The sequence below is a fragment of the Heptranchias perlo genome, unplaced genomic scaffold, assembly GCF_035084215.1.
Source record: "Heptranchias perlo isolate sHepPer1 unplaced genomic scaffold, sHepPer1.hap1 HAP1_SCAFFOLD_338, whole genome shotgun sequence".
In the NCBI taxonomy this organism is placed as follows: Eukaryota; Metazoa; Chordata; class Chondrichthyes; order Hexanchiformes; family Hexanchidae; genus Heptranchias; species Heptranchias perlo.
In genome coordinates, this window is record NW_027139350.1 from 61,934 (window position 1) to 82,290 (window position 20,357).

At 46.1% G+C, this 20,357-nt stretch overlaps 1 protein-coding gene across 1 annotated transcript in view; it reads left to right on the forward strand.

Annotated features, from left to right (window-relative positions):
* The window catches only part of LOC137311462 (granulocyte colony-stimulating factor receptor-like), a 102,418-nt gene that overhangs the window by 53,029 nt on the left and 29,032 nt on the right, over positions 1–20,357 (forward strand). Inside the window, exons 8-9 of the mRNA XM_067978656.1 lie at positions 1,088–1,234; positions 7,090–7,230. Coding sequence (XP_067834757.1) covers positions 1,088–1,234; positions 7,090–7,230 — 288 coding nt within the window. The remainder of the gene's footprint in view (positions 1–1,087; positions 1,235–7,089; positions 7,231–20,357) is intronic.

Genomic DNA, 20,357 nt, shown 5'->3' on the forward strand with positions numbered 1-20,357 from the left:
CCCCCCTCCCCTCCCGTCTCCCCTCCCCTCCCATCTCCCCTCCCCTCCCCTCCCGTCTCCCCTCCCCTCCCCTCCCGTCTCCCCTCCCCTCCCGTCTCCCCTCCCCTCCCGTCTCCCATCCCCTCCCCTCTCCCGTCTCCCATACCCCCTCCCCTCCCCATCCCTCCCCTCCCCATCCCTCCCCTCTCGACTCTCCCCCCCTCTCGACTCCCCTCCCCCTCACTTCACTCTCCCCTCCCTTCCCCTCCCCCCTCTTCCCCTCCCCCCTCCCTTCCACCTCCCCCTCCCTTTCCCTCCCCATCCCTCCCCCTCCCCTCCCTCCTCCCTCCCCTCCCTCCTCCCTCCTCTCTCCCCCTCCCCTCCCTCCTCCCTCCTCCCTCCCCCTCCCTCCTCTGTCCCCACTCACCCTCCCCCTCCCTCCTCTGTCCCCACTCCCCCTCCCCCTCCCCCTCCCTCTGCACTCCCCCCTCCCTCCCCACTCCCCCTCCCTCCCCCCTCCCCCTCCCCCTCCCCCTCCCTCCCCTCTCCCCCTCCCTCCCCCTCCCCCTCCCTCCCCTCTCCCCACTCCCCCTCCCCCTCCCTCCCCACTCCCCCTCCCCCTCCCTCCCCCTCCCTCCCCTCTCCCCTGTCCCCACTCCCCCTCCCTCCCTCCCCCTCCCTCCCCCTCCCTCCCTCCCCCTCCCTCCCCCTCCCTCCCTCCCCCTCCCTCCCCTCTCCCCTGTCCCCACTCCCCCTCCCTCCCCTGTCCCCTCCTCCCCTGTCCCCTCCTCCCCTGTCCCCCTCTCACCCTCCCCTGTCCCCCTCTCACCCTCCCCCTCCCCCCTCCCCCCTCCCCCTCCCCCTCCCCTCCTAACCCAGACACTGCTGCAGTTATAGTTCCCTCCTGATTAACTAGTTTACAGTTGTAGAATTTACAATTTTCAAATTCATTTATTTTGAAAACAGCAAAATGGTCCCAAGAGTGGAAGTGACATGTCGAGCTCGAGTGATTGGCCGCCCCAGCGGGTCAGATTGATTTTCAGGTTCTCGGCTCCTGGTTGGTCAGTGTTCATCTGTGACCGTCTAATTCTCATTTCTCCTGTTTCAGCTCCACTGATTGGGCCGGAGGTAAGTGGAGACCATATTTGGGAATCAAAGGCCGAGGTGATATGGGAAGAGATTCCTATCAACAAACGCCAAGGTTTTATTCGGAATTACACAATATTCTACAGTGATAAGACAGGACCTATTCGATGTAAGTATCCGAGTCAGCATTACACAGGACTGTCTCCACACAGTCAGAGATAAACCCTGGCTTGCTCTGTTTGTTCGCTGGACACAGAGCTCTCCTGTTTGGCCCAGGTGTTCAGCATTCAATAATCTGCAGAAGGACAGCCATTCTATCACATCATTGGCCAATCTGTAACTGAACTCCATCTCCCCGTCTTTGCTCCATATCCCTCAATACCCAAATACAATAAAAATCTATTAATCACTCTCAATAGTCTTTGGGGGAGAGAGTTCCAGATTTCCACTCCCCTTTGTGTGAAAAAGTGCTTCCTGACATCACCCCTGAATGGCCTGGCTCTAATTTTCGAGATCACGGGCACTGAATTGGGTCGTGTGGGGCCCGTTGTTTCGGCGCTACACGGCCTCTCCGACATCCAAGATGGCGTCTTGGATGCGCACGCACGTTTCCTGCCTGACGTGTGCCAGGCGCCATCTTGGTATAGGAGTTAGCGCAGGCGCAGATATCAAACGCTGGAATCGTGTAAAGTAGGGAGAAAATGGCTTCAATCAGTGTACAATGCTGATTTAAAGTGATAAGTCCCAAAATGGTGTCTTACACTCAACTCAACGCACAGTCTTAACCCCGACCATCTCAACAAGTCTTAGAGCATCTGGAGGACCCCCCACCGGCGCTATTTAAAGGGACCGTGCAGGATTTACTGCTTAGTGACTGGATTATTGCCTCTGGGTGTCCAGACATTTGTAACTGTTTTTGGAACTCTCCTAAACTTCAATACTAGGACGCGGGGACATAGCCTAACATTTAGAGCCAGGACGTGCAGGAGTGAAGTTAGGAAATGCTTCTACACACAAAGGGTGGGAGACGTTTGGAACGCTCTTCTACAGATGGCAGTTGATGCTAGCTCAATTGTGAATGTTAAATCTGAGATTGATAGATTTTTGTGAACCAGGGGTATTAAGGGATATGGGGCTAAGGCGGGTATATGGAGTTAGGTCACAGGTCCATCATGATCTCATTGAATGGTGGAACAGGCTCGAGGGGCTGAATGCCACTGCCACTTGCTGCCTCTTCATATGCGCCACCTTCTCCTGCAAGAAAGCGGGACGTGTGTCTGGGTGATGTGCCTGTCATGGTTGAATAGCTGCCAGTGTTTGTGGCCTGTGAGTTGTGGGTGGGCGGTTTGAAACAGTGGTAATGTGTAAGGGTGAGAGGAAGCATCTGATTGGCAGAGTTGAGTACCAATGGAAAGAGTTTGTTGGTATGTGGGTGATGGGGGTGTAGTGTGTGGTGCAGTTGGTGGGAGACGCCACTTGACAGTTGACCTCACTCACCTTGACCACTCATGTCAAAGCAATGAACTTCTTCCTGCACTGCATCCATGTTCATGCTGTGTGCCTGGCATTGACTTCGTCCCTCGCTGCCTCCCGCTGCCTCCCACTGCCTTTGAGTATATGTCTGGAGGGCCTCTTGCCCTGTGGAGATAGGATGTCCCTCCTTCTGTCCACCTCTTGCACCAAGGTCTCGAGTGCATCAGCAGAGAACCTTGGTGCACGCACTCTCGCAGGCCTGGTACCAACTCAGATCGGCAGATTGGTGAGGTCTGGTGTGCAGATTGGAGGATGTGGGATTTAGTAGTGCGCAACATTTATTCAATGTTTTAACATAACTCATCAGTGTGTAAACATAGGGATGGGATCTGCTTCTGTGTTTTATGTGTGTGATGTCTGATTTCTGTGCAGACTTCATGCAGACAGTAGACTGTTATTTTCATCAAATAACAGGTACCAGCTACCTTTAAGAGATTTCTAAAAAACATCCTCCCTTTAAGAGATTGCACTCCCTCTGGTGGAGGAAAGTGTGAATTGCATTGATTCCCCAGGCATGGCCTGGAGAGGAACGCTGGTCGCAGGTAAGTGCTCCCTTGGGTCCAAACTTGCATCTTGCCTGCCCAGAGTCCGTCGGGCCCGGGGTGTTCGTGCATCGCGCTGCCATTGCCCCAGAAATTAATTAATTGAATTTAAATTCGCCAGCTGCCATGGCGGGATTTGAACTCATGACTCTGGATTTTAGTCCAGGCCTCTGGATTACTAGCCCAGTAACATAACCACTATGCTACCGTACCCACATCTGTAACCTCATGGCCCGGCATATTCCTCACTCTACCATTACCAACAAGCCAGGGGATCAACCCTGGTTCAATGAGGAGTGCAGAAGAGCATGCCAGGAGCAGCACCAGGCGTACCTAAAAATGAGGTGCCAACCTGGTGAAGCTACAACTCAGGACTACATGCATGCTAAACAGCGGAAGCAACATGCTATAGACGGAGCTAAGCGATTCCACAACCAACGGATCAGATCAAAGCTCTGCAGTCCTGCCACATCCAGTCGTGAATGGTGGTGGACAATTAAACAACTAACGGGAGGAGGAGGCTCTGCAAACATCCCCATTCTCAATGATGGCGGAGTCCAGCACGTGAGTGCAAAAGACAAGGCTGAAGCGTTTGCAACCATCTTCAGCCAGAAGTGCCGAGTGGATAATCCATCTCAGCCTCCTCCCGATATCCCCACCATCACGGAAGCCAGTCTTCGGCCAATTCGATTCACTCCACGTGATATCAAGAAACGGCTGAGTGCACTGGATACAGCAAAGGCTATGGGCCCCGACAACATCCCAGCTGTAGTGCTGAAGTCTTGTGCTCCAGAACTAGCTGCGCCTCTAGCCAAGCTGTTCCAGTACAGCTACAACACTGGCATCCACCCGACAATGTGGAAAATTGCCCAGGTATGTCCTGTCCACAAAAAGCAGGACAAATCCAATCCGGCCAATTACCGCCCCATCAGTCTACTCTCAATCATCAGCAAAGTGATGGAAGGTGTCGTCGACAGTGCTATCAAGCGGCACTTACTCACCAATAACCTGCTCACCGATGCTCAGTTTGGGTTCCGCCAGGACCACTCGGCTCCAGACCTCATTACAGCCTTGGTCCAAACATGGACAAAAGAGCTGAATTCCAGAGGTGAGGTGAGAGTGACTGCCCTTGACATCAAGGCAGCATTTGACCGAGTGTGGCACCAAGGAGCCCTAGTAAAATTGAAATCAATGGCAATCAGAGGGAAAACTCTCTAGTGGCTGGAGTCATACCTATCACAAAGGAAGATGGTAGTGGTTGTTGGAGGCCAATCATCTCAGCCCCAGGGCATTGCTGCAGGAGTTCCTCAGGGCAGTGTCCTTGGCCCAACCATCTTCAGCTGCTTCATCAATGACCTTCCCTCCATCATAAGGTCAGAAATGGGGATGTTCGCTGATGACTGTACAGTGTTCAGTTCCATTCGCAACCCCTCAGATAATGAAGCAGTCCGAGCCCGCATGCAGCAAGACCTGGACAACATCCAGGCTTGGGCTGATAAGTGGCAAGTAACATTCGCGCCAGATAAGTGCCAGGCAATGACCATCTCCAACAAGAGAGAGTCTAACCACCTTGACATTCAACGGCATTACCATCTGTAAACTTGGATATACGACTCCCTATTCCTTCCTTCAGTCGTTTCTATACACGGTGAAAAGCTGAGGCCCCAGAACAGATCCCTGGGGAACAGCCCAGTCACATTCTCCCAATCAGAGTACACTCCTTTTATCCCCACTCTCTCTGACTCGAACCTCCTGACCAATTACCAACTTGTGTCACAGGGTGACCTCGAATTAAGTGGGGAGAGAGGAAGAAATCAGAAAACGACAGACCTGTCTGTTTAACATCAATTCTGTGATCTTTTATTTTTGCAAATAATCTCCTGTGTGGGACTTTATCAGATGCCTTCTGGAAGTCCATATAGACAATAATCAGAGACAGTTAGGGATCAGCTCAAAAAATTCAACTCAATTAATCAGACATGACCTTTCCTTCACAAATCCATGATGACTCCCTTTTGATCAGTTCATACTTGTCCAAGTGTTCAGTCAGTCTGTCTTTAATGACAGTTGTAGGGAAGTTACTGGATTCTGATGTTAAACAGACAGGTGTGTTGTTTTCTGGTTTCTCCCTCTCTTCCCACTTAAATAACGGAATGACATTTGCAATTTGCCAATTTAAAAGCACAATTCCTGAATCTGGAGAGCTTTGCAAAATGATCACTAAAGCATCTGCACCGTCCTCACCTGTTCCTTTAAATACCCTGGGTTGGAAACCATCAGCTCCTGGAGATTTCTCTATCTTAGGTCATGTTATTTTCTCCATTACAATATTTTTTACTCATATTAAATCTACTTGATTTATTTTTAAGTTCTCTTGTACTAGTATTTTGTCCTCTTTCTGCACTGTAAATGGATACAACGTACACATTTAACAAGTCTGCCATTTCCTTATTATCCATTATAGTCTCACCTACATCTGTCTTGAATGGGCCCACATCCCCCCTTCGAGCTCTCTCAATATATTGTTGCTGTTAGCTTTGATAGTCCTTGCAAGTTTGTTTTTTCATAGTCCCTTCTAGCCCCTCCTATTACTTTCTTTGTATCCCTTTGTCACTTTTTATATCTCTCCCACTTCACTGGATTGCCCCCTTTCCTTCCATTTGGGTAAACCTTTGCTTTTAACTTGATTTATTGACCAGGGTTACTTAACAAGATAAGTGGAGGTTTTGCCTTTCAGGGGTTTGTACTGGGTTTGTATTGTAACAAAAACTTCACACTGTTTGTCTCTAGATTTATCCATTAACAGTTTACTGATCCCTGAGAAACTCCTTCCACTCCTGTACATCAAAAACAAAACTGGCCTCAGCTCCAAACCTCCGATCCCCGAGGCCCCGATCCCAGGGTCCCCTCCCTCTCCCTCCCTCTCCCTGCCTCTGAGACAGTCCTTGTTATATTTTGCTAATCTTCCAACTTGGCAAGTTTCCATACTAGTTCCTCAATGCTTAAATCAACATCATTTATGTAAATAGTTTGCAAAAATTACCAGTGAGAATGTAACCAGTTATTCGTTAAACGTTCCTATATTCTGTGTTAATGTATAATTTTATTTACATGTTTTGTGTTGACTGATAAAGCTACATTAATACATCAGAAGCTATCCCACAAAAGGTTTTGATTTGGATATTGATGTGTAAAAGTTAAAATTATACACTGAGTCTTCACTTATTCCAGAAGTTTTTTTATTTTTGCATCCCTCACTTTAATATTCTGTGTCCTTTCTCTTCAATACCACAGCCTTTGATGCAGAAGTAAATCTTGGTCCAGCTGGGCAGCAGCCTGCCCGTCAGTGACACTTCAATCCAGTCATTTTGGACATGCTGTATTCTAAATCTCTACATGGTCATTTCTCACACATGGCCTTTGTTAGCGATTTTATTGTTCTGACAGGTTTCATATTATGACACTTTATTAAAATGTATATCACAGTCTACAGTTTCACTATTGTGTTTTTTTCTCATTGAAAAAGCTGCAAAATGTCTCATACCGTTAACTATAACATTACATTTCAAAGACTGTGCATGTTTGATATCAGATTGAAATTCTACATTCACACTGGAGGAGCAGATGTAGTCAGTGGAATGATGCAGCCTTCGAGAATTGGCTAAACAGTCAGCAAAACGGTTTCCTCAACAAGAATTGGAACTGATAGAAAATCAGCCAATCTCCTAATTTTCCTCAATCAAACTTGGGGTGGAGTTTTCCAATCCTGAGGAAGTGGCCCCAGGGTTAATACTCTGTATAAAGCATTCAGTGAGTTTTCCCAGATTCCAGTGAATCAGTTATATGTTTCATTCAGACACACTCCATTGCTCGTTCAGCAGAGACAGGTGGGATTTGCGAATACTCCATGTGATTTTCACACAGTTTTTGCTTCATTTGCTGTGTTTAGATATTGTGAGCAATGCGCTGGAGAGGAGATACACACTGACAGGGCTGCTCGCTGACACCGATTACCAGGTGCAAGTCATGGCAACAACAGATGCAGGCGGAACAAACGGTTCGGTTATGAATCTCACCACAAAGAAATCCGGTAACTATCAATAAATTTTATGTAAGAAATGAACAGCTCTTTTAAAAAATTGTGCACAAACTATTTTACTTCAACTCGTGACTATAAACTAAAGGTAGTCAATCTCGCACCTAATCTGTTATCGGTTACTGGAGCACCTGTGGTGATGGTGTTGGTTGATGTATAGTTTTGTAATGCCAGGTACATTACAGCATGCAATGCACAAACAATTATTCTGCTGCTAAGATGCACAACAGTTAATTGTTACTTATCACAGGCCAAGGCCAATCAGAGTTTAATTGCTTTGGTGAGAGAACGTTGCAGAACAGAATGTGCTTGTGAGTTGTAGGCTGTAGGTTAGGAGCACACGGCTTTTTACATTAGAACCATAGAAAAGACACAGCACAGCCATTCAGTCCATTGTGTCCGCGCCGGCTCGAAGAACAACCAGGTGCCCATTCTAATCCCACCTTCCAGCACCCGGTCCGTAGCCCTGCAGCTTACAGCACTTTAGGTGCAGGTCCAGGTACTTTTTGAAAGAGTTGAGGGTCCCTGCCTCTACCACCAATTCGGGCAGCGAATTCCATAGACCCACCACCCTCTGGGTAAAAAGGTTTTTCCTCATGTCCCCTCTAATCCTTCCACCAATCAGCTTAAATCTATGTCCTCTAGTTCTTGAACTCCCCGCTAGGGGAAACCGGTACTTCCTGTCTACTCTATCTGGGCCCCTCATAATTTTGTACACCTCAATCAAGTCTCCCCTCAGCCTCCTCTGCTCCAAGGAAAACAACCCCAGCCTATCCAATCTCTCCTCATAGCTGCAATTTTCAAGCCCTGGCAACATTCTTGTAAATCTTCTCTGCACTCTCTCCAGAGCAATTACGTCCTTCCTGTAATGTGGTGACCAGAACTGCGCACAATACTCCAACTGTGGCCTTACCAGCGTTTTATACAGTTCCATCATTACATCCCTGCTTTTGTATTCTATACCTCGGCTAATAACAGAGAGCATTCCGTATGCCTTCTTCACAACCTTATCTACCTGTACTGCCACCTTCAGGGACCTGTGCACATGCACTCCAAGGTCTCTCACTTCCTCTACCCCTCTCAATATATTCCCGTTTACTGCATATTCCCTTTTACTGTTTGCCCTCCCTAAGTGCATTACCTCACACTTCTCCGGGTTGAACTCCATTTGCCACTTTTCCACCCACTCCACCAACCCATTGATATCTCTTGGAGTCTACAGCTATCCTCTTCACTATCAACTACACGGCCAATTTTTGTGTCGTCTGCAAATTTGCCAATCATGCCCCTTACATTCAAGTCCAAATCATTAATACATATCATAAACAGCAAGGGTCCCAACACTGAGCCCTGTGGCACACCACTGGAAACAGATTTCCATTTGCAAAGACATCCATCGACTTTTACCCTTTGTTTCCTGTTACTGAGCCAATTTTGGATCCAATTCACCACATTTCCCTGTATCCCATGGGCTTTTTACCTTTCTGACCAGTCTGCCATGTGGGACCTTGTCAAATGCCTCACTAAAATCCATGTAGACAACATCCACTGCACTACCCTCATCAATCCTCCTTGTCACTTCCTCAAAGAATTCAATCAGATTTGTAAGGCATGACCTTCCCTGAACAAACCCATGCTGACTATCCCTGATTAAACCATGCCTTTCCAAGTGACAGTTTATCCTATCTCTCAGTATTGATTCTAATAGTTTGCCCACCACCGAGGTAAGAATGACCGGCCTATAATTGTTCAGCCTTTCCCTCGTACCCTTTTTAAACAATGGCACTACGTTTGCAGTCTTCCAGTCCTCTGGTACCTCCCCTGTATCTAGTGAGGATTGAAAATGATCCTCAGAGCATCCGTTATTTCCTCCCTGGCTTCCTTCAATAGCCTAGGAAACAATCCATCCGGCCCTGGTGATTTATCAACTTTCAAGGATTCCAGTCCCTCTAGTACTTCCTCTCTCGTTATGTTTACCTTATCCAATATTTCACACCTCTCCTCTTTAACTACTATGTCCGGATCATCCCTTTCCTTTGTGAATACGGAGACAAAATATTCATTTAAAACCCTACCCACATCCTCTGCTTCTACACACAAGTTACCCTTATCATCCCCGATAGGTTCCACCTTTTCCTTAGCTATCCTCTTGTTCTTAATGTACTGATAAAACATCTTTGGGTTTTTTTTAATCTTACTAGCTAATATATTTTCATGCCCTCTCTTTGCTTTCCTTATTTCCTTTTTTACGTCATCCCTGTACTTTCTATACTCCTCTAGGCTTTCTGCAGTATTTAGTTTTCTGTGACAGTCATAAGCTTTCTTTTTCTGCTTTATCTTGCCCCGTATACTTCGAGACAACCAGGGGGCTCTAAATTTGGCAGTGCCACCCTTTCTCTTTGAGGGGACGTGTCTGCATTGTACCTGTAGAATTTCACTTTTTAGTGCCTCCCACTGGCTTGCCACTGATTTCTCCTCAAGTAGTTGTGTCCAGTCCACTTCTGCCCAATCACCTCTTAGTTCTGTAAAATTTGCCTTCCCCCAATTTAAAATGTTTACTCCTGATTTAACTCTGTCCTTTTCCATAATAATGCTAAAACTAACTGAATTGTGGTCACTATCCCCAATATGGTCACCCACTGTCACTTCACCCACTTGCCCATCTTTATTTCCCAGGACTAAATCTGGAATTGATTAACATTATCTTGCTACTGCAACAAAGTACAACATCTGCAGCGCTAAATGTAGCAAATACATCAGGAAAGGGTTTCAGGTATCATTGCAAGTGGTTAGTTAGATTAAATGCTGCTTTATACATAAAGATATCATAAAGACAGATAGATAGGCAGAAAGATGTGGAAATATGGACAGACAGAGAGGTAGATGTAGACACATATGATTATAAATATAGCCAGTGCAGTCCAGATCATAAATCATAGAATCATAGAAAGTTACGGCACAGAAGGAGGCCATTTGGCCCATCGTTTCCATGCCGGCCGACAAAGAGCCACCCAGCCTAATCCCATTTTCCAGCACTTGGTCCGTAGCCCTGTAGGTTACGGCACTTCAGGTGCACATCCAGGTACTTTTTAAATGAGTTGAGGGTTTCTGCCTCTCCCACCCTTTCAGGCAGTGAGTTCCAGACCCCCACCACCCTCTGGGTGAAAAAAATTCTCCTCGACTCCCCTCTAATCCTTCTTTACTTTAAATCTGTGTCCCCTGGTCACTGACCTTTCTGCTAAGGGAAATAGGTCCTCCCTATCCACTCTATCGAGGCCCCTCATAATTTTATATACCTCAATTAAATCTCCCCTCAGCCTCCTCTGTTCCAAAGAAAACAACCCCAGTCTATCCAATCTTTCCTCATTGCTAAAATTCTCCAGTCCTGGCAACATCTTCGTAAATCTCCTCTGTACCCTCTCGAGTGCAATCACATCTTTCCTGTAATGCAGTGACCAGAACTGTACACAGTACTCAAGCTGTGGCCTAACCAGTGTTTTATACAGTTCTAGCATAACCTCCCTGCTCTTATATTCTATTCCTCGGCTAATAAAGGAAAGTATCCCATATGCCTTTTTAACTTCCTAATCTACCTGTCCTGATACCTTCAGTGATCTGTGGACCTGCACTCCAAGGTCCCTCACTTCCTCTACACCTCTCAGTATCCTCCCATTTATTGTGTATTTCCTTGCCTTGTTTGTTCTCCCCAAATGCATTATCTCACACTTCTCTGGATTGAATTCCATTTGCCACTTTTTTGCCCACCTGACCAGTCCATTGATATCTTCCTGCAGTCTACAGCTTTCCTCCTCACTATCAACCACATGGCCAATTTTTGTATCATCTGCAAACTTCTTGACCAAGCCCCCCACATTCAAATCCAATTCATTAATATATATCACAAAAAGCAAGGGATCTAGTACTGAGTCCTGTGGAACCCCACTGGAAACAGCCTTCCAGTCACAAAAACACCCGTCGACCTTTACCCTTTGCTTCCTGGCACTGAGCCAATTTTGGATTCCACTTTCCCTTGGATCCCATGAGCTTGTACTTTTTTGACCAGTCTGCCATGTGGGACCTTGTCAAAAGCCTTGCTAAAATCCATGTACACTACATCAATTGCATGACCCTAATCGACCCTACATGTTACCTGCTCAGAAAATTCAATCAAGTTAGTCAGACACGACCTTCCCTTAACAAATCCATGCTGATTGTCCTTGATTATTCCGTGCCTTTCTAAATGACGAATTATCCTGTCCCTCAGAATTGATTCCAATAATTTGCCCACCATTGAGGTTAGGCTGACTGGCTTGTAATTACTCGGTCTATCCCTTTCTCCCTTTTTAAACAACGGCACAATGTTAACAGTCCTCCAATCCTCCGGCACCTCGCCTGTATCCAGTGAGGATTGGAAAATGATGGTCAGAGCCTCCGCTATTTCCTCCCTGGCTTCTCTTAACAGCCTGGGATACATTTCATCCGGGCCTGGTGATTTATCTACTTTCAAAGATGCTAATCCCCTTAATACTTCCTCTCTCACTGAGTTTATCCCATCCAATATTTCATATTCCTCCTCCGTAACTACAATCTCTGCATCGTCCCTCTCTTTTGTGAAGACAGACACAAAGTATTCATTAAGAACCAGACCCACATCTTCCGCCTCCACACATAGACCTTTTTGGTCTCTAATCGGCCCTACTCTTTCCTTAGTTATCCTCTTGCTCTTTATGTATTTATAAAACATCTTTGGGTTTTCTTTGATTTTACTTGCCAATATTTTTTCATGCCCTCTCTTTGCTTTCCTAATTTCCTTTTTAATTTCACCCCTGCACTTTCTATACACCTCTGGGCTTTCTGCAGTATTGAGCTCTCGGTGTCTGACATAAGCTTCCCTTTTTTGCCTTATCTTACCCTGTGTGCTCCTTGTCATCCAGGGGGCTCTAGATTTGGGAGTCCCTCCCTTTTTCTTTGTGGGAACATGTTTACTCTGAACCCCTTGAATCTCCCCCTTGAATGCCTCCCACTGCTCTGACACTGATTTACCTTCAAGTAGCTGTTTCCAGTCCACTTTTGCTAAATCACTTCTCATTTTAGTAAAATTGGCCTTTCCCCAATTGAGAACGTTTACTCCTGTTCTATCTTTGTCCTTTTCCATAACTCTGCTAAATCTAACTGAATTATAATCACTACCACCAAAATGCTCTCCCACTGATACTCCTTCCACCTGCCCAGCCTCATTCCCTAAAACTAAATCCAGAACTGCATGCACAGGTAGATGGATAGATAATTAGAGATAACATAATGGCAGTAGAAAAAGGGACATAACTAACAGAAGGAGAGAAGCAGAATTCATATGGATTGAAATAAATGATAAGAAGGGATCAACCCCACTAATAGGGGTTTACTACAGACCACCGAATAGTGGAAAGGAGGTGGAGGAAGAAATATATCAGCAAATATGTGAAATGAGTAAAGGACACAGAATAATAATCAGGGGAGATTTTAACTACCCCCAAATAAACTGGCAAGAAGAGGGAGGTAAAGGGGTAGAGGGAATGGAGTTTTTACAGTGTGTGCAGGAGTCCTTTCTCACCCAGTATGTAAAAAGCCCAACAAGAGAGGAAGCACTGCTGGATCTAGTGATGGGAAATGAACCAGAGCAGAGCGAATCATAGAATGGTTACAGCAAAGAAGGAGGCCATTCAGCCCACAATCCCATGCCGGCTCTTTGTAGGAGCAATCCCGTTAGTCCCATTCTCCCGCTCTTTCCCCGTAGCCCTGCAAATTTTTTCTCTTCAGGTATTTATCCCCTTTGAAAGCCACGATAGAATTTGCCTCCATCTCCCTTTCAGGCAGCGCATTCCAGATCCTAACCACTTTGTAAAACGTTTTCCCTCATGTCACCTTTGGTTCTTTTACCAATCACCTTAAATCTGTGTCCTCTGGTTCTCGACCCTTCTGCCAATGGGAACAGTTTCTCTCTATCTACTCTGTCTAGACCCTTCATGATTTTGAATACCTCGATCAAATCTCCTCGCAACCGTCTCTGTTCCAAGGAGAACAACCCCAGCTTCTCCAGTCTATCCACGGAACTTAAGTCCCTCATCCCTGGAACCATTCTAGTAAATCTTTTCTGCACGCTTTCTCAGGCCTTCACATCCTTCCTAAAGTGCGGTGCCCAGAATTGGACACAATACTCCAGTTGTGGCCAAACCAGTGTTTTATAAAGGTTCATCATAACTTCCTTGCTTTTGTACTCTATGCCTCTATTTATAAAGCCCAGGATCCCATATGCTTTTTTAACCACTTTCTCAACCTGTCCTGCCACATTCAAAGATTTGTGCACATATATCTGTTCCTGCACCCCCTTTAGAATTGTACCATTTCGTTTATATTGCCTCTCCTCGTTCTTCCTGCTAAAATGTATCACTTCGCACTTCTCTGCGTTAAATTTCATCTGCCACGTGTCTGCCCATTCCACCAGCCTGTCTATATCCTCTTGAAGTCTATCACTATCCTTCTCACTGTTCACTACACTTACAAGTTTTGTGTCAGCTACAAATTTTGAAATTGTGCCCTGTACACCCAAGTCCAAGTAATTAATATATATCAAAAAAAGCAGTGGTCCTGGCCACAGAAAGTACTGACCCCTGGGGAACACCACTGTACACCTCCCTCCAGTCCGAAAAACAATCGTTCACTACCACTTTATCAAACGCCTTTTGAAAGTCCATATACACAACATCAACTGCATTGCCCTCATCAACCCTCCCTGTTACCTCATCAAAAATTCTATCAAGTTAGTTAAATACGATTTGCCTTTAACAAATTCGTGCTGGCTTTCCCTAATCAATCCACACGTGTCCTAGTGACTATTAATTTTGTCCCGGATTATCTTTTCTAAAAGCTTCCCCACCACCGAGGTTAAACTGACTGGCCTGTAGTTGCCTTTTTGAACAAGGGTGTAACATTTGCAATTCTCCAGTCCTCTGGCACCACCCCCGTATCGACGGATGTTTGGAAGATTATGGCCAGTACCTCCGCAATTTCCACCCTCAGCAACCTATGATGCATCCCATCAGGACCGGGTGATTTATCTACTTTAAATACAGCTAGCCTTTCTAGTACCTCCTTTTTATCAATTTTTACCCCATCCAGTATCTCAACTACCTCCCCTTTTACTGTGACTTTGGCAGCATCTTCTTCCTTGGTAAAGACGGATACAAAGTACTCATTTAGTACCTCGGCCATGCCCTCTGCCTCCATGAGTAGATCTCCTTTTTGGTCACTAATCGGCCCCACCCCTCCTGTTACTACCCGTTTACTGTTTACATGCCTGTAGAAGACTTTTGGATTCCCTTTTATGTTGGCCACCAGTCTATTCTCAGACTCTCTCTTTGCCGCTCTTATTTCCTTTTTCACTTCCCCTCTGAACTTCCTATATTCTGCCTGGTTCTCACTTGTATTATAAACCTGACATCTGTCATACGCCCCTTTTTCTGCTTCATCTTATTCTCCATCTCTTTTGTCATCCAGGGAGCTCTGGCTTTAGTTGCCCTCCTTTCTCCCTCGTGGGAATGTACTTAGACTGTACCCGAACCATCTCCTCTTTAAAGACCGCCCACTGTTCAAATTACAGATTTGCCTGACAATCTTTGATTCCAATTTACCCGGGCCAGATATGTTCTCATCCCACTGAAATTGGCGCTCCACCAATTAAGTATTTTTACTCTCGATTTCTCCTTGTCCTTTTCCATAACTAATCTAATCTGTTCTCTAAATGTTCCCCCACTGACACTTGCTCCACTTGACCCACCTCATTCCCCAGAACCAGATCCAGCAATGTCTCCTTTCTTTTTGGGCCGAAACATACTGATCAAGAAAGTTCTCCTGAACACACTTCAGAAATTCCTCCCCCTCTCTGCCCTTTACACTATTACTATCCCAGTCTATAGTCGGATAGTTGAAGTCCCCCATTATCACTGGTCTATAGTTCTTGCACCTCTCTGTAATTTCCCTGCTAATTTGTTCCTCTATCTCCTTCCCACTGGTTGGTGACCTATAGAATACACCCAGTAGTGTAATGGCACCTCTATTGTTTCTTAATTCTAATCAAATAGATTCTGTCTTTGACCCCTCCAGGACATCCTCTCTCTCCAGCACTGCAATATTCTCATTAATCAATACTGCCACCCACCTCCTTTTTTTCCTTCCCTATCTTTCCTGAACACCATCTGGGGTTAAATTGGATAAATCCTTAAACCAGGCACGGGGATTGCAGGACGCGATTAACTTGAGCCCAGTCGTTGAGATGCAGGCAGCACATAACATTCATGGTGCCAGGTGATTTACCTGATATCTGTGAGCAGCCAGGCCCAGCTGCGCCGTTGAATGGCTGCCCACCAGCAGGGGGCCCCGATATCGCATGTGGCTGGCACCTCTTAAAGGCAGCCTGCACCTCTTAAAGGCAGCCTGCACCTCTTATTTGCAAAATATAAGATACGGGTCCGCACGGAGTCTGAATGGAGATCAGACATCACACACACACACACACACACGTAAAACACTGAAGCAGGTCCCGTCCCTGTGTTTATAAACTCTGAGTTATGTTAAAACATTGAATAAAGGTTGCGCACCACTAAATCCCACATCCACCAATCTGAGTTGGAACCGGGCTATGAGAGAGATTCTCAGCAGAATCACCAAGGTTCAAGACTTTGGTTCAAGAGGTGGACAGAAGAAGGGACATCCTATATCCAAAGGGGGGCAAGAGGCCCTCCAGACATATGCTCCCAAGGCAGTGGGAGACAGCGGGGGTCGAAGTCAATGCCAGGCGCACAGCACCACAAACATGGATGCAGTGCAGGAAGGAGTTCAATCATAGAATCATAGAATCATAGAATCATAGAAGTTACAACATGGAAACAGGCCCTTCGGCCCAACATGTCCATGTCGCCCAGTTTATACCACTAAGCTAGTCCCAATTGCCTGCACTTGGCCCATATCCCTCGATACCCATCTTCCCCATGTAACTGTCCAAATGCTTTTTAAAAGACAAAATTGTACCCGCCTCTACTACTGCCTCTGGCAGCTCGTTCCAGACACTCACCACCCTTTGAGTGAAAAAATTGCCCCTCTGGATCCTTTTGTATCTCTCCCCTCTCACCTTAAATCTATGCCCCCTCGTTATAGACTCCCCTACCTTTGGGAAAAGATTTTGACTATCGACCTTATCTATGCCCCTCATTATTTTATAGACTTCTATAAGATCACCCCTTAACCTCCTACTCTCCAGGGAAAAAAGTCCCAGTCTGTCTAACCTCTCCCTGTAAGTCAAACCATCAAGTCCCGGTAGCATCCTAGTAAATCTTTTCTGCACTCTTTCTAGTTTAATAATATCCTTTCTATAATAGGGTGACCAGAACTGTACACAGTACTCCAAGTGTGGCCTCACCAATGCCCTGTACAACTTCAACAAGACATCCCAACTCCTGCATTCAATGTTCTGACCAATGAAACCAAGCATGCTGAATGCCTTCTTCACCACCCTATCCACCTGTGACTCCACTTTCAAGGAGCTATGAATCTGTACTCCTAGATCTCTTTGTTCTATAACTCTCCCCAACGCCCTACCATTAACGGAGTAGGTCCTGGCCCGATTCGATCTACCAAAATGCATCACCTCACATTTATCTAAATTAAACTCCATCTGCCATTCATCGGCCCACTGGCCCAATTTATCAAGATCCCGTTGCAATCCTAGATAACCTTCTTCACTGTCCACAATGCCACCAATCTTGGTGTCATCTGCAAACTTACTAACCATGCCTCCTAAATTCTCATCCAAATCATTAATATAAATAACAAATAACAGCGGACCCAGCACCGATCCCTGAGGCACACCGCTGGACACAGGCATCCAGTTTGAAAAACAACCCTCGACAACCACCCTCTGTCTTCTGTCGTCAAGCCAATTTTGTATCCAATTGGCTACCTCACCTTGGATCCCATGAGATTTAACCTTATGTAACAACCTACCATGCGGTACCTTGTCAAATGCTTTGCTGAAGTCCATGTAGACCACGTCCACTGCACAGCCCTCATCTATCTTCTTGGTTACCCCTTCAAAAAACTCAATCAAATTCGTGAGACATGATTTTCCTCTCACAAAACCATGCTGACTGTTCCTAATTAGTCCCTGCCTCTCCAAATGCCTGTAGATCCTGTCCCTCAGAATACCCTCTAACAACTTACCCACTACAGATGTCAGGCTCACTGGTCTGTAGTTCCCAGGCTTTTCCCTGCCGCCCTTCTTAAACAAAGGTACAACATTTGCTACCCTCCAATCTTCAGGCACCTCACCTGTAGCGGTGGATGATTCAAATATCTCTGCTAGGGGACCCGCAATTTCCTCCCTAACCTCCCTTAACGTCCTGGGATACATTTCATCAGGTCCCGGAGATTTATCTACCTTGATGCGCGTTAAGACTTCCAGCACCTCCCTCTCTGTAATATGTACACTCCTCAAGACATCACTATTTATTTCCCCAAGTTCCCTAACATCCATGCCTTTCTCAACCGTAAATACCGATGTGAAATATTCATTCAGGATCTCACCCATATCTTGTGGTTCCGCACATAGATGACCTTGTTGATCCTTAAGAGGCCCTACTCTCTCCCTAGTTACCCTTTTGCCCTTTATGTATTTGTAGAAGCTCTTTGGATTCACCTTTGCCTGATCTGCCAAAGCAATCTCATATCCCCTTTTTGCCCTCCTGATTTCTCTCTTAACTCTACTCCGGCAATCTCTATACTCTTCAAGGGATCCACTTGATCCCAGCTGCCTATGCATGTCATATGCCTCCTTCTTCTTTTTGACGAGTGCCTCAATCTCCCGAGTCATCCAAGGTTCCCTACTTCTACCAGCCTTGCCCTTCACTTTATAAGGAATGTGCTTACCCTGAACCCTGGTTAACACACTTTTGAAAGCCTCCCACTTACCAGACGTCCCTTTGCCTGCCAACAGACTCTCCCAATCAACTTCTGAAAGTTCCTGTCTAATACCATCAAAATTGGCCTTTCCCCAATTTAGAATTTTAACTTTTGGGCCAGACCTATCCTTCTCCATAGCTATCTTAAAACTAATGGAATTATGATCACTGGTCCCAAAGTGATCCCTCACTAACACTTCTGTCACCTGCCCTTCCTTATTTCCCAAGAGGAGGTCAAGTTTTGCCCCCTCTCTAGTCGGGCCATCCACATACTGAATGAGAAATTCCTCCTGAATACACTCAACAAATTTCTCTCCATCCAAGCCCCTAATGCTATGGCTGTCCCAGTCAATGTTGGGAAAGTTAAAGTCCCCTACTATTACCACCCTATTTTTCTTGCAGCTGTCTGTAATCTCCTTACATATTTGCTCCTCAATTTCCCGTTGACTATTTGGGGGTCTGTAGTACAATCCTATCAAAGTGATCTCTCCCTTCTTATTTTTCAGTTCTACCCATATGGACTCAGTGGGCGAACCCTCGGATATATCCCCTCTCACTACTGCCGTGATGTTCTCCCTAATCAAGAACGCAACTCCCCCTCCTCTCTTACCTCCTGCTCTATCTTTCCTATAGCATCTGTACCCTGGAACATTGAGCTGCCAGTCCTGCCCCTCCCTTAGCCATGTTTCAGTAATAGCTATAACATCCCAGTCCCATGTACCCATCCATGCCCTGAGTTCATCTGCCTTGCCCATCAGACTTCTTGCATTGAAATAAATGCAGTTTAATCTAGACTTCCCTTGGTCTTTGCCCTGCTTTCTCAGACCATCTGTCCGGTCATGTTTTGTACACTCTCCCTTACTGCGTTTTGTTTCTGTCACCACTTTATTTCCCACTGACTTCCTGCATCGGTTCCCATCCCCCTGCCACATTAGTTTAAACCCTCCCCAATGCTTTGACATGAGTGGTCAAGGTGAGTGAGGTCAACTGTCAAGTGGTGTCTCCTACCAACTGCTCCACACACTACACCCCCCATCACCCACATACCAATAAACTCTTTCCATCAGTACTCAACTCTTCCAATCAGATGCTTCCTCTCACCCTCACACATTACCATTGTTGCAAGCCGCACACCCACAACACAAACTAGCAGCTATTCATCCATGACAGCCGCATCACCCAAACTTCCTGCAGGACACTCACTGACACACGTCCCACTTTCTTGTAGGAGAAGGTGATACATAACAGGAGAGAACAAGTGGCAGTGGCTCCATGGAACATGAACCTGCTGTCCTCTCTCAGGATGACAGCATCGCTGCTCCCACCACTGCCACTCTGCCAGTGCCCTTGCTGTTGCCTGTCAGCTAGCCAGCCCACTCCCTATAGAGTGTTGAAACTTTATTATAGGAACATAGGAACAGGAGGAGGCCATTTAGCCCCTCGAGCCTGTTCCGCCATTCAATGAGATCATGGCTGATCTGTGACTAACTCCATATACCCGCCTTAGCCCCATATCCCTTAATACCTCTGGTTAACAAAAATCTATCAATCACAGATTTAAAATTAACAATTGAGTTAGCATCAACTGCCATTTGTGAAAGAGAGTTCCAAACTTCTCCCACCCTTTGTGTGTAGAAGTGTTTCCTAACTTCACTCCTGAAAGTCCTGGCTCTGATTTTTGGGCTATGTCCCCTCATCCTAGCATTCAAGTGTAGGAGACCTCCAAACACAGGTACAATTGTATCAGCAGCCAGAAGCAATAATCCAGCCACTAACTTGTAACTCTTGCATAGTCCCTTTAAATAGCGCTGGTGGGGGCTCCTCCAGACTGTTTACGACCTGTTCAGTTGTGCGAGGTTAAGACAGTGGGTTGGCTGGAGTGTTGCATTCCAAAATTTCATCTGTCCCTTTAAATCTGCATTGCACTCTGATCTACCACATATTCTCCCTACTTTGCATGTTGGTGGCGTTTGATATTTGCACCTGCTCAAACCATTTACCAATATGGCATCCAGTCTACTTCACGCCAGAAGTGTGCCCACACATTCTGGATGACATTTTGAGCCCTTAGAAGGTCACAGAGTGCCTACAAAACAGACGCTGTGTGGCCCCATTTATAGCCCTAGTATC